Source organism: Chrysemys picta, chromosome 3, assembly GCF_011386835.1.
Source record: "Chrysemys picta bellii isolate R12L10 chromosome 3, ASM1138683v2, whole genome shotgun sequence".
Classification (NCBI taxonomy): Eukaryota; Metazoa; Chordata; order Testudines; family Emydidae; genus Chrysemys; species Chrysemys picta.
In genome coordinates, this window is record NC_088793.1 from 42,246,461 (window position 1) to 42,261,597 (window position 15,137).

The 15,137-nt window shown below is 38.9% G+C and overlaps 1 protein-coding gene across 14 annotated transcripts in view; it reads left to right on the forward strand.

Annotated features, from left to right (window-relative positions):
• DLGAP2 (DLG associated protein 2) overlaps positions 1-15,137 on the forward strand; it is a 655,212-nt gene that overhangs the window by 453,543 nt on the left and 186,532 nt on the right. For 6 of the 14 annotated variants that reach the window (XM_008163720.3, XM_005289668.5, XM_005289673.5 and 3 more), the window contains one exon: positions 7,371-7,403. The exons of the other annotated variants lie outside the window; for them this stretch is intronic. In XM_008163720.3, the coding sequence (XP_008161942.1) occupies positions 7,371-7,403 (33 nt within the window). The remainder of the gene's footprint in view (positions 1-7,370; positions 7,404-15,137) is intronic. 14 annotated transcript variants of the gene reach the window in all.

The window sequence follows — 15,137 nt, forward strand, 5'->3', positions numbered from 1 at the left end:
GGAAAAGATGGACCAATGAACACTACCTAAATATACAGAAAACTTAATTTTTCTGTCAGCAGAGTTAAAAAAGAAAAAAAAAGGAAAAATGAAAACAGAAGGAAAGTGGGAGGATAATGTAAAGTGTGATCTAGTTAAGATGGCTGATTTCAATAGACCCCAAGTTTTTCTCTTTTAAAAAAATGTTTCTGGGTATACTCAGCTGCCTTAATGCGACTCCATCGATTCAAAGTTGACCTAGAGCTTAGCTTTATATTTTTGAGGAAGTTAGATCCAAAACCTAAAACCATTTTTTTAAAAATCCATGTGATCATTATTTATTTTACAAATACCCATTCCGCTGCAGTTTCTGTAGCACAAAGGATGCAGCACTAAGAATGACGAAGTGAAACGAACTAAACTAAAGATAATTGATTTAATTGGTTTTCATTGTCCAAGCTGAAATAAATGCAAAAGAGTCAACAGAATTTTTACAGTTCTTTCTGTGTTAATAAGGTGTTTTTAGTAAGAGAGGTACAGAAATTTTATAACATTATGTAAGTTGACAATGTCCTGGGAATAATGTACCTTTGGAGGTAGCGTACATTTTAAAACATTAACAACTCTTGGGATTTTATCACAAATCTTACAGTGTTTGATGTGTGGGTTTTTTTTTTATAGTCCCAGCTCCTGAAAATCCCAACCTTAGTTTAAAAAAAGTGTGTTTCTAGCCCTGTTGCATTGTTGCAGGGAAAGGTTTGAAAGTTCAAGCCTAAAGGCTCAAAAATCAGAAGACAAATAAAATGAATCCAACCTTCATTATATTTCATAATCTCATGATTTTTAAACCAGTGTCATGATTCTGAAGGCCTGGCTCATGAGTTTTGAATGCTTTGGGTTAGCAATGCTAAGTTCATTTTTGTCCTGACACTTTAACTTTTGCTTTTCAGAGATGTCAGACAGGTTTATTAACAGTAAGACACTTAATTTTCCATACAACCATTTATCCCAAACAGTTCTTGCATTGTTCATGTGGTTATACTCAGAATAGATAAAAATGAATGTAATGTCTTTGGGAAACCAATGACAGCACTGGATCGAAAGCTGACAGAACCAATTCATGATTGCCCCTATAGATTTGATTTGAATGGCCCGTTTTGATGTACAGTTTAATCACTACTATGCCTGTACCTAGATAAAACCAAGAAATAAATAGCTTTATATAGTGCATTGCTGTACAGTTTTCATAACTTATCTAACCAAACTATTATTTTTCTTGAATTATTGCTGAGATGGTAAAAAAATTGAGTTCAAACAACCAGTACAAATTATTTATGGGGTTCTTAAACTGACTACTGTAACATTATGAATGTCTTTGTAATCTGCAAACTCATTTTTCTCCATTTTTATCAGATGGATCATTATAGAAAACATAAATTCACATTAAAAATCATAATTGCACTATTAATAGAAATAATGACAAACTAGTGTGATAATGTAGCAATGACTGTGAGAGTCTGAAAACTGAGTTTTATCAATTGGAGATGGGAGCAAGAGGATAAAATAATGATAAATAGTGAAGATATAGGTCTAGGAATGAGAATTATATGGGAATTGTCTTTACAGCAACAACAATCTTTTAATTAATAATGTACATTGTTTCTGCAGCTGAAGCAAATTTCCATTATAGTGCCATCATACAGAAGCACGGACGCCGTTATGTCTTACCTACTAGTTTTACTTAAGGATGGTCCCCAAACCTAGAAGGTATATCCACTAGCAGACATCTTCTTCTAGGGTGTGCAGACTTGTCAACTCTTGTAATTTTTTCACAAGATTCTCAGCTAGATACAAGGGTGGGAAGAAGGCGCTGAGCTCCCAACCTCCCAAATCTAAGAGGGATGAAGGGACCGAAAGAAAATCAGGAGAGGCATGGGGAGATGGAACACAAGAGAGAGAAAAAAACGAAGTAAGAGAAGAGGTAGAGAATGGAAGAGATGGAGAAAATGCATCCTGCCAAAAACAGATCACTTTGTCTGCCAGATAGGACATGCAGGAGAAGAGCTTCAGATTCAGGTCTCACTTCTCTGAAATCAGAAGAAAAAATAATGGGATTAAAACACAAAAGCTTTCATCAACTTTTAATAGATAACTTAAGAATGCAGATACTTCCCAAGTGCTGCTTCACCACTGCTTCTGCTCCCTCCCCCATCCCCACATTGGCTGACATAGTTTTTTATTTCCCATGTCCTGGCTGGAAGAGTTGCATCTTCTGACCTGTGCAAGTCATCCCAGTTCTCCAGCCACTTCAGCTCTGCTGTCCATCCCCATCCCACTTCTCCTGCTTTCATGAGACTCTGACCAGTCTTTCTCATCTCTTCATATCCCTCCTTCATATCCCAAACTTTTGTAGGGCATTCTTCTGGATCCAGCCCTTGGCCCTTGACTCCACCCCCTTTTCTTTCTAAAGGACCAATGATCACTATAAAATGCACTGTCCCCAGGTCCTCTGAGCTATTTTACACTACACACCTAGAATGACTTTTGGTCCCTTATTTCTACTGCTGCCTCCTTGTTCTCCTGCCCAGAGTAAATCAGAGTCCAGCCTTCTTGTAATATTTTTTTTGCCTACTACAAAGAATTAGAGGAGAAAATGTATTTCCTGACAGTGAAGTTATTGAACATTTAGAAACAAGGAACATATATTTGCAAAGAAGCATAGTTTAGAATTTCTTTGGCTTCTCTTCACTCTTCTATGAATGAATCCGTGCACAGAGATTAAATTTGGCATTTCAGTATCTCACTGATATTCCACGGAAAGATTCCTAACATTACAATTACTTACATGTGTTCTACACCTGAAGTACATTTCCCAGTGTGGCATCACAATGACTGTGCTTCCAGAGTAGGTGTCAGTGTTCTTTCAATACAATGCAGCTGCAGTACACACTTGGGATGTTAATCCAGGAAGAAGATATATTGTACATCACTATTTTGGTGCAAATCCTGCTTTAAAGGGACCACCCAGGTGAAAGACAAAGCTTTTCATATGGCAGTGTACAATATGTGCTATTATTCAAATGTGAGGAATTGTGCCCTGGAGACAGGAAATAGAGAAGACTTCATCTTTGTGATGCTGGAAATCCTAATCAAATCAATGCTAAGAAATAAACAATGAGCTTATCTGTATAAAAAGCCTGTACTCTCTCTAATGCCTGTTCTGCACTGAGCTAATGAAATGATTGCAGCATACTAAAGAACAAGTATATCCCCTTTCCCTTTCTAAAATCATCTACATTTTTACAGTGTAAATAGAAGTCAGAACTAACTTCAAATCAGTCTTTTTTTCCTTCTTCTATTTAAATGAATGAATTACTGTCTCAATCAGATATGCATTTGTGAATATAATTTATTGCTAATTGCTACTGTGGACATAGTAGTTATGCTATTTGGAAATATGTTTCATTTGCATGTAGATCACTTTAATCAATGTTCCTGTTTTTTGTTTGGGAAATCTTGTATGAATCAAACTGAAAACCACCAAATCAGGGCAATAGTTGATAAATGGAATGCAAGAAACTTGTATTCCACCTGATCCTGTATACTTAGTTGAAAATCAGTCCAGGGAATGCAAAGTCTTTTTGATAATAAGGACTATTGCTGTTACCCCAAGAACGGACTCAGGGATACCCAAGTTGCTTACTTCCACGTTCCCAAGATGTTGACCTGTTAATCTGTTCCTTGAAGGAGAAAGGAGCAGGCCTGCTGTAGTAGAATTGCCAGGGTTAACCAAAGATCTCCCATCTGTCCTTCAGAAAACTCCCCAGAACAGACTAGATTTGTTCACCCCTGGGAGAACACGGATACATCCCTCTGGTCAAAAGATTGACACCCAGGCAATACTTTTCCAAAACAAAGTATTTTCTGTATTTAGTGTAACCAACCTTTTCTAATACAATTAATCTAAACCTAAATTAAAACATACACATAAATCTCTTAGCACAGGTATACAAGCTAAAGTACCCAATATTGTAATGTTATACAGTTGAAATGGCTTGAGTGATTATGTTCTGCACATGGTGATCAGTCATATGTAGGACACTGCCAGCAATCTTAATAAACTCTAAACTTTATACATGGTAACATAAACATACACACTACAGACACTCATCTTTATTATCCCAACTGTACACATTCATTAACCCTACTTCTATTTTATATCCTACACTCTACCTAGCATGCTTACTCTCCGTAGATCATTCCTCCTCTGATTTGTCAGAGTCCTTTTGGTCTGCACTAGAAGCACTGCTGCTTCTTCTGATGTTCTTTTGGTTCTCCTTCTTTATCTCCTACTCTTGACTTGACTGACTTTTGCTTGCTTGCTCTCTGTCTTTTATACAATTTTTGGCCTGTTCTGATTTGCTTGTTTCCCAATCCTAGCATTAGCATACCTATCCCCTAATCACCTTCAGACTCTCTCTTATTGGTCCATACTTATAGACCAATCACAACTGCTAAATGTAACTGTCAATCAAAGCTGTTACACAACAAGTTTTAGTATTATGGGATATTTACTATTATGGGATGGTGATCCTAACCTAGTTTTGGACTGAGCATGCCTGACTGAGCTCTCCTTGCAGCGTTGGAGTGACCTTTACTTGACCTCAGTCCATATCTGCCTACCAACACACTAGCCATAGGCCAAAACTGCCATCTCTCTGTCATTGGCTGTGTGCCAACATTGTATGCACACTTAAATTACCAAACGTTTGAACTATAAACCATCTTCTTTAATATATTTCTTTAATATATGCTTAATTGTTAACGTATGGACCTTAATGGTATGGTCTACTGCTGCCACCCAGTTTCTTACCAATGTAGTTAATTTTAGTTCCGTTCTTCCCATTTTCAGTTAATGGTAGCAAAGCAATGTTTTCAGTTCTGTGCATAAGAAACAAAATAGAGCAGCTCAAAACCCTTCCTATCATCCTGGCCTTTAATTGGTGTAACAGAGTTGTAGAATCCCTATGGCAGAGACTGGAAACCCCAGTTGTTCCAGGCACAGCAAAAATTTCATTCCATTATTAACTGTAGTAATTGCATATATTTAAGTTTAGCAGGGAAGAGCAGCAGACTGTATTTGTCTGCATTTGGGAAACCTTTACACTGCTCACCTTCTTTAGTATCAGTTCATATCACTTATTGTGGGACAGTAATGATGGAAGAGGGTCATGTGGATCATGATTTGTGAGTTCAATGTATCCTAAAATTCTATGGTTTCAACTAGCAAAGGAGGTCTTACTTTATTCAAAACTTCACTCAGAAGAGTTGTAAGAAGGTGACAAACTACCTTATTTTCACCTCATGTAGGTCTAGTTGCAAGGAAATAAACACATGCCCATGTCACATTTAGCTATTCATGTAGTATAACAAACTAGCCCTGATTTATCCTGCGACAGATGCATTATGTGCATTGCCTGCAGAGTATCCAATTTTACACTCATTCTACCCAGAGTCCCAGTGCACCTATTTCATAGGTAACAGTCTACGTCTATGTTTTTGTTTTTATTTTTATTTTATTTTATTTTATGTAAACAAGCAATTACTCAAGCCCCAGATTCACCAAAGGATTTAGGTGCCTAACTCGGGGGCAGGTGAATGTTAGCACCTGTGTATAATCTGTAACACATGGATGGTCAAGGGATCATGAACGGGTACTGAGAGTAGTCATGACCATGATCCCTTTCTAAAGGGAGATCTAAAAATTTTTTCTGTTGTAACTCAGATGGTAAAGGTTGAGAACCACTGATCTAACATGCATTTAGAATATTATGTGTAGTGTGCGGTGTCTCTGTATGATTTTTGGAAACCCATATTTTCTAGGGCAGGAATCATGTTTTCTTTGTTCTTTTATAGCATTGAGCATGTTATTGGTGCCCAGTAAATTTCTCTCATTTGGACATTTATATATTATCACAGTCAGGAGTGTTTTCCTTCTACCTTCCAGCGGGAGAAGCTGTGTGTCAGCCTATCCAGCAGAAGATATAATTTTCTCACCACAACTATTTTTTTTAAAGAATAAACAACTGAACTGTAGGAGGCTCAACATTTGAGCTGCATCAACAAATATCCAAGTCACATCAGCTTTTTTGTTTGTTTGTTACAAACAGGAAGGAAAATCCTTTTTCAAGGCTGTGTTTATTTAAAACTCTTACTGCACATTTCTAATAAATTTACTCAGATCCCTGAGCAACCCTTCTCTGGGTAAAAATAAAGAGTAAATTCATTTCAGAATAACACCAAGTGAACTCAAACAAACAATCATATGCACACATAGGGTGGTAAACTAGCCACTAAGCTTTTCTCCTCCAAGTCCTCCTCCAACACCTTATCCTCTTTTCTTTTAATGGGAAGCACAGAACTCCCCTGCTCTGCTGTCCTGGGGAACACACAGCTGCTTACTTTTATCTCACAATTTGGGTGAAAGGAAGAAGGAACTCTTGATGGCAGCATATATTTTATAATACCATTGTGAGGGTGATAGTTGTGAATTGGGATGGGGTACTATTGACCCATGAGGGTTTGCTATATGGTCAAAAGGCCTGAACTTGCTAATCTTGTTCAAGAGTCATGATTTTGTGACCCTGTTTTACAAAGCAGAGCTTAGGTTCAATTCCATCTACAGACCTAAATATGAACGCAAGTGTGTGAGTTATAGAGAATTTTTCGTAAGTTACTGAATGTGTCTCTGTTAAAAATATAGACTTGTAAATGGCAGGGTACTGCTCCAGGAAGCTACAATTCTATATTCTTGTCCTGCCACTGGGAAAAAGCCTGAAGGATTTGCTGTGTTGGTATCATTGTATGCTTTCTCTCAAAGTGAATTCTCCTGGGATACAGGAGTAATTTACACTTCCCTGCTCCTGCAGTAATATATCAGGCTCATCTTCTTTTGAACGCATATCTTTAAAGAATAATTTTTTTAACATTTGTAAGAAAAAGAAAAATATTACTATGGGCTAAGAATTCATATGTACAACCTCAGAACATATGTTCACATTCAAGGAATAAACCTCTAAAAACAGTGGTTTGGAAAGGAATTACTTGCTAAACCCAACCTAACTATAGTGCAGCATGATTAAAGTTGTTATAACAAAGCAAGTGAACTTGTTAAAGTGTACAGGAGTTTTATATTTACATACTGCTTTTTTTATTCTCATACATGCCCAAATTTATACACACTACCTAATGTAACACCAAGGTTTTTCTCTTTTCTTCCTGTGACAAATTTTATATTAATGATATGTGATCATGGTGCCAATTAAAAGTTTTGATTGTGGTGCCAATTAAATTAGTGTTAAAGATTATTTTTTTCACTGTTTTAATTTCAGGTTTGGATTCTCTAACAGGGCATGCATTTCCAGGTAAAGTTACAGTTAGATATTGTGTAACCTTGTGCGTTTTATATTTATTTTGTTTATACGTTTTTTTCTTTGTTTGTTCTTTGTCAAATTGTGTGGTTCCCCCACATGCCATTTCATGTGAAAGCTATGCCTTAAGATTTTTGTCCAGGTACATGAAGAGGAGATACCAATATCAATCTTAAAAAAATATAAATGAAAATCTGTTTGCAATGGGAACAACGCTATCTTTAAAAATTAAAACCAAACCAAAGGAAAAAGATTGTGGAACTAAAAATTTCAAGTCCAAATTTAGAATAATTGAAATGAGTTCAAAGTGGAGCTCAGTTTAATAATCTGGTAACATTAATAAGCCTATGCCTGGATAATGATTTAGGAAGTGTAAGATTCTGTTTCCACCCTGCTGAAGTTTTGAAGAGTCACGGGATGGTGTCCCATAGAGAGTCAAACTAGGATGGGGTACATCATTATAGTAATTCTCACAACTTTCCTGCACACAATTATATCTAACATGACATGACCAATATGATTTAAAATAAAAATATTCCCTGTGATGGCTGGATTAGCATTATTATATCCTCAGAGCCATAGTTTACTTAACTAATGTAAACATTTTGGGCTGGGAATTTTCCAGTCAGCAACTAGATTTGATGCTCATTGATCAAGTGAATTTCTACATTGTGCCTGGAATGTAGTTTTTACTGAATGTATCAAAATTATGATGCAATAGTGCTTTTAAATGAGTAGTCTCCGTAATGCTGCAAGCTTTCTCTGTTTTACAAATGTCCAAATGTCCACCTCTACTCAAAATGTCCCTTCATGGTAGAGCAATGAGTCAAATAAAATGCAACAGGCGGTGAAATCCAAGACATAACGTGTTAGGTATCCAAGGAGTTGTTGACCCAAAAGTAGAGATTATATGTCTCCGTTTTAATAGAACAGTCTTGGTCTTTCATATAATATCCAAGTGCCTGAATGTCTTTTGGGACACTTCAAGTTTATCTTTGTTTTCATGCAAACAATAAATGTGTTATTTTAAATAACTACAGAAGGGAGAAGGTTTTGTGCTGGGTTTTTCAAGTGCTCATGTGGGGGCCAGATTCTGCCATCCTTACTCAATAAGTACTTTACTTTATGAGTAGTCCCACTGGTATAAATGAGAATACTCATGAAGTAATATACCTCCAGTCGATCTAAGGGTTCTGTAAATCTGTTTCTTAATATAGGAATAAAATCACTGCTGAGTCAGAAGTTGGCAGAAGTAGCATCAGTACACATTTGTTAAAACCAACAAAAAACAGCCTTTTTAGTTTGAAAAGATGGCCACTTTAACAGAAGGAGATTACTCAAGCTGACTAACAGTAGGGCTTCAGTATTATTTTGTATGAAACAAAGGAGTGGGAAGCAGACTCCATGTTTGTTCTGCCTAGAAAACACCCAGTGTAAAGGCCAAATGCATCCCAAGTGTAAGCACATGCAACTCTATCAAAAGGCCCTTTGCATAACAGGGATACATATATCCTGTGCATAGTCAACCATCAAAGAGATGCAGATTGATAATATCTGTGTCCATGAGGAGTAAAAGCCTGGAAATGGGGATTTGATTTATACAGGCTCCAAATGGAGATCTACTTAACCCAGAGAAACCATTTCCTGAGTCTTCAGTGCTGCTTGATATTGCTCAGTTGGCTGCTACTTCTCCACCTTAGCTTAGTTTAACCAAGGCACCAGCTTCTGGTTTATTAGCATTTGTTATGGAAGGAGATTTAATTCCCTGGCAAATGCAACAAATAGCCTGTCCCTGCACACACACAATTTTTCTGGCAGAGTTATGACACTTTCTTTCCTCACAGAGAGATTTATCTCCAGTGCGGAATGCTTTACAATGCCCCCTAGGCGAGGACTGTATGCTTATCTTTGGTCATTAGTTATTAATTGTCTCCTCCTGTGGTATTTCAGCAAGCCATATATGTAACTATGTTAGCTTTGCTGACTTAGGCCATTGTCCTGTTTACATTCATATGCATTCCCACTGACTTCATAGGGATACTGTGGGGGGTGAAAGGGTCTAAAGCTGTGGATCTTTAAGTGGATTCACACCCCTAGCATAAAATCACTGTCTTGTATGGACATGTTAGTTATGAAATTTAAGGCTCTTCATTGAGGGAAACTCTAACCACCCAAAATATATGGGTCTTTGTATTATTTTTGTTGCTCTCCCGTAAACTGTCCCCAATTTGTCTACATCTTTCTTAAAGCGAGGTGCCCAAAACAGGATGCAATATTCCAGCTGAGGCCTCACCCATGCAAAGCAGAATGGAACAGTTACTTCCTGTCAGTACACACAAGAATTATGTTAGCCTTTTTCGCAATGGTATCACATCATTGGCTCATGTTCAATTTGTGATTTACTATAATTCTCAGATCCTTTTTGGTGGATATAGTGTACTTGGACTTTCAGAAAGCCTTTGACAAGGTCCCTCACCAAAATCTCTTAAGCAAAGTAAGCAGTCATGGGATAAGAGAGAAGGTCCTCTCATGGATCAGTAACTGGTGAAAAGTTAGGAAACAAAGGGTAGGAATAAATGGTCAGTTTTCAGAATGGAGAGAGGTAAATAGTGGTGTCCCCCAGGGATCTGTAATGGGACCAGTGCTGTCACCCTATTCATAAATGAGCCAGAAAAAGGAGTTCTCAGTGAGGGGGCAAAATTTGTAGATGATACAAAATTATTCAAGACAGTTAAATCCAAAGCAGACTGCAAAGAGTTACAAAGGGATCTGACAAGACTGGGCAACAAAATGGCAGATGAAATTCAGTGTTGATAAATGCAAAGTAATGCACATTGGAAAACATAATCCCAACTCTACATACAAAATAATTATATCTAAATTAGCTTTTACCACTCAAGAAAGATACCTTGGAGTCATTGTGAATAATTCTCTGAAAACATCTGCTCAGTGTGTAGCAGCAGTCAAAAATGCTAACAGAATGTTAGGAACCATTGGGAAAGGGACAGATAATAAGACAGAAAATATCATTATGTCACTATATAAAGCCATGATATTCCCAAACCTTGAATTCTGTGTGAAGTTCTGATCACTGCATCTCAAAAAAGATATATTAAAATTGGAAAAGGTACAGAGAAAAGCAACAAATATGATTAAGAGTATGGTACAGCATCCATATGAGGGGAGATTAATGAGACTAGGACTTTTCAGGCTTGGAAAAGAGACAACTAAGGGGGAGATATGATAAAGGTCTATAAAATCATGAATGGTGTGGAGAAAGTGAATAAGGAAGTGTTACTCCTTCACATAACACAAGAACCAGGGGTCACCCAATGAAATTAATAAGCAGCAGGTTTAAAACAAAAGGATGTATTTCTTTGCACAATCTGTCTAACCTGTGGCCAGTGGATGTTGTGAAGGCCAAAAGGATAATAGGGTTCAAAAAAGAATTAGATAAGTTCGTGAAGGATAGGTCTATCAATGGCTTTTAGCCAAGATGGTCAGGGATACAACCTAAGTTCCCTGTAAGCTGTGCGGCTGCACAGCAGGCTATCAAGGGCCATGCAGGCAGGGAGAGGCGCCGGGGAGAGAAGCCCCTCCCTTGGCCCGGCCCAACCCACGCCCCAGAGTTGCTGGGCAGAGTAGCCCCTCCCCCAGCCTGGCCCAGCCCCTCCAGAACTGCCATGGCCCAGGAGAGATGCCACTTTCCTGGCTTGGCCCAGCCCAACCCAGCCCCGCTGGAGCTGCTGCACTAGCCCTGAGCCCCCTCCCACACTCCGAACCCCTCGGCCCCACCCCCACCACACGCCACCTCCATATTGGTGTACATAACAAAATTCATTCCGCACATGGACATAAAAAAAATAGAGGGACCACTGGATGCAACCCCATACTCTGGGTGTCCCTAGCCTCTGACTGCCAGAAGTTGGGAATGGGTGAGAGGGGATGGATCACTTGATGATTACCTGTTCTGTTCATTCCCTCTGGGGCACCTGGCATTGGCCACTGTCAGCAGACAGGATCCTGGGCTAGATGGCCCTTGGTCTGACCCAGTATGGCCACTCTTATGTTCTTATGTTTTTTTTCTGCAGTATGGCCACCTAACGTGTTATTTCCCATTTTGCATATGTACGTTTGATTTTTTTTCTCTCTTACTTTACACTTGTCTTTATTTAATTTCATCTTGTTGATTTTATACCAATTCTCCAGTTTATCAAGGTCATTTTGAATTCTAATCCTGTCCACCAAAGTGCTTTCACCACTCCCAGCTTGGTGTCATCTGCAAACTTTATAAGCATACACTCATTATCCAAGCCACAAATGAATATATTGAATAGTACCGGAGCCAGGACAGATGTTTGTAGGACCCCATTAAATATAGACCACAGGCTCTGACCTTCTGCCCTCTTGAAATCACAGGCTGGCTAGCTCCTTCCTTCTTGTGCCTCAGCTTTCCTCTGATTGGTCCCTGTTGCTGTTGCTGAGGTGTGGGTGGAGCTCTGCATCTAAGTCACAAACCTTTTGGGGGTATTCTGATTCTACCCAGAGGGGCTACAAAGGCAGCCTGCAAGCATGTGCAGCTCTTAGCTCTGCTCCCTTTCAATGGAGGGAGTAGCTCACTTGAGAGGCAAGACCTCAACCAGCCCGGCCTGCCCCTTGCTCCCCTGTGGTGCACTCTGGTGGTCTCTTTTTTTTTTTGGCAGTGGTGCAACCACTGCTGGAATGGTGTGTCTAGTTCTGGTGACCACAATTCAAGAAGGACATTAATAAATTGAAGAGAGTTCAGAGACGAGCCACAAGAACAATTAAAGAGTTAGAAAACATGCCTTGCAGTGGTAGAGGCTAGAAACTCAATCTATTTAGCTTAACAAAGAGAAGATTAAGGAGTGACTTGATCACAGTCTATAAGTACCTACATGGGGAACAAATATTTGATAACAGGCTCTTCAATCTGGCAGACAAAGGTATAATATGAAGCTAGATAAATTCAGACTGGAAATAAGGCATACATATTTTACAGAAAGGAAATATCCCCCAGAACAATTTGCCAAAGGTTTTGATGGATTCTCCATGACTGGTGATTTTTAAATCAAGATTAGATCTGTTTCTAAAAGATGTGCTCTAGTTGAAACAGGAATTGATTTGGAGAAGTTTTCACCTGCCTTATTCACAAGGTTGGACTAGATAATCACAATGGAATCTTTTGGCGTTTGAATCTGTTAATGAATTATGATTATTTAGTCTGACCTCCTGCATACCACAGGCCATTGAATCTCCCTCAGTAATTTCTGCCTCAAGCCTATATATTAGACTCTTGCAGATTGGGACAGACATGGGACCGTTTTTATTGTTTACATAGTGCCTTAGGTTAAAGATGGTAATTAATAAAAATCTGTTTTATGTTGTCCAGGTCTTAAAATATGGAGAAGAAACACTTAGGATAGAAAAACACATTTAAAAACAAGAAGTCAACTATTTTAACTCTGCTGTACGTATGGTCTGAATTTTTACATGACAATTGTAGAAATTTTGAAATGATTCAACACTATAGGGAGGAGGGATAGCTCAGTGGTTTGAACATTGGCCTGCTAAACCCAGGGTCATGAGTTCAAGCCTTGAGGGGGCCACTTAGGGATGTGGGGCAAAATCAGTACTTGGTCCTGCTAGTGGAGGCAGGGGGCTGGACTCAATGACCTTTCAAGGTCCCTTCCAGTTCTAGGAGATAGGATATCTTCATTAATTATTATTATTATAGTTTTTTCCTGCAGTAGCAGTATTACAAATGTTAATCTGTTCAGTGCTTAAACATAATAATAGCAATATAAAGTTCATTCAAATATCTTCTACAAGCCTGTGGCATTCTTTTCACATGAATCATTAGGCAAACTTAGTAATATAATTTAAAAATTGATAGGTTTCAGAGTAGCAGCCATGTTAGTCTGTATCCGCAAAAAGAACAGGAGTACTTGTGGCACCTTAGAGACTTAACACATTTATTTGAGCATAAGCTTTCAAGGGCTACAGCCCAGTTCTTCGGATGCATAGAATGGAACATATATTGAGGAGATATATATACATACATACATGCTCTCTGTATGTGTATATATATCTCCTCAATATATGTTCCATTCTGTGCATCTGAAGAAGTGGGCTGTAGCCCACGAAAGCTTATGCTCAAATAAATTTGTTAGTCTCTAAGGTGCCACAAGTACTCCTGTTCTTTTTAAAAATTGATGTGATTTTAGGAATCTATAATATATAGAAATCTTTTCCACTGTAAGATTCAAATCCCGTATTGTAACTTCTGTCTTGAGTACAGCATGCCTAAGTAGAATTAGAGATAGGTGGAATCGTGTCTATTGGAAGTTTCTGATAGATTTTTACCAGGTGGAAAATTGTTTTAAGTAGAGAAAGTGGTGTATCACAAGCATATCTCACTCCCAGGTAGACCCTGTCCTTTTTGTGTTTGTCATCCACAAAACTTGCCAAATACATCTCAGTACACATCATTGTGGATGATATAAAGGGTCTAGTCATAATGCCAGATTCTCAGCTGATATAAATTGACATACGTGCATAGAAGTTATTGAGGTTGCAGGAAAAAAACATCCCGATGTGTAGAAAGAATAGTAAATATGGCAGGCAACCAGCTTGGCTTAACAGTGAAATCCTTGCTGATATTAAACGGCAAAAAGAAGCTTACAAGAAGTGGAAGATTGGACAAATGACCAGGGAGGAGTATAAAAATATTGCTCAGGCATGCAGGAGTGAAATCAGGAAGGCCAAATCACACTTGGAGTTGCAGCTAACAAGAAGGGTTTCTTCAGGTATGTTAGCAACAAGAAGAAAGCCAAGGAAAGTGTGGGCCCCTTACTGAATGAGGGAGGCAACCTAGTGACAGAGGATGTGGAAAAAGCTAATGTACTCAATGCTTTTTTTGCCTCTGTCTTCACAAACAAGGTCAGCTCCCAGACTGCTGCACTGGGCAGCAGAATAGGGGGAGGAGGTGACCAGCCCTCTGTGGAGAAAGAAGTGGTTCGGGACTATTTAGAAAAGCTGGATGAGCACAAGTCCATGGGGCCGGATGCACAGCATCCAAAGGTGCTAAAGGAGTTGGCGGATGTGATTGCAGAGCCATTGGCCATTATCTTTGAAAACTCATGGCGATCGGGGGAGGTCCCGGATGACTGAAAAAGGCTAATGTAGTGCCCATCTTTTAAAAAAGGGTAGGAGGAGGATCCATGGAGCTACAGGCCAGTCAGCCTCACCTCAGTCCCTGGAAAAATCATGGAGCAGGTCCTCAAGGAATCAATTCTGAAGCACTTAGAGGAGAGGAAAGTGATCAGGAACAGTCAACATGGATTCACCAAGGGCAAGTCATGCCTGATTAACCTAATTACCTTCTATGAGGAGATAACTGACTCTGTGGATGAGGGGAAAGCAGTGGATGTGTTATTCCTTGACTTCAGCAAAGCTTTTGGTACGGTCTCCCACAGTATTCTTGCCGGCAAGTTAAATAAGTATGGCCAAGATAAATAGACTATAAGGTGGATAGAAAGCTGGCTAGATCGTTGGGCTCAACGGGTAGTGATCAATGACTCCATGTCTAGTTGGCAGCCGGTTTCAAGCGGAATGCCCCAAGGGTCGGTCCTGGAGCCGGTTTTGTTCAATATCTTCATTAATGATCTGGAGGATGGCGTGGTCTGCACTCTCAGCAAGTTTGCAGAT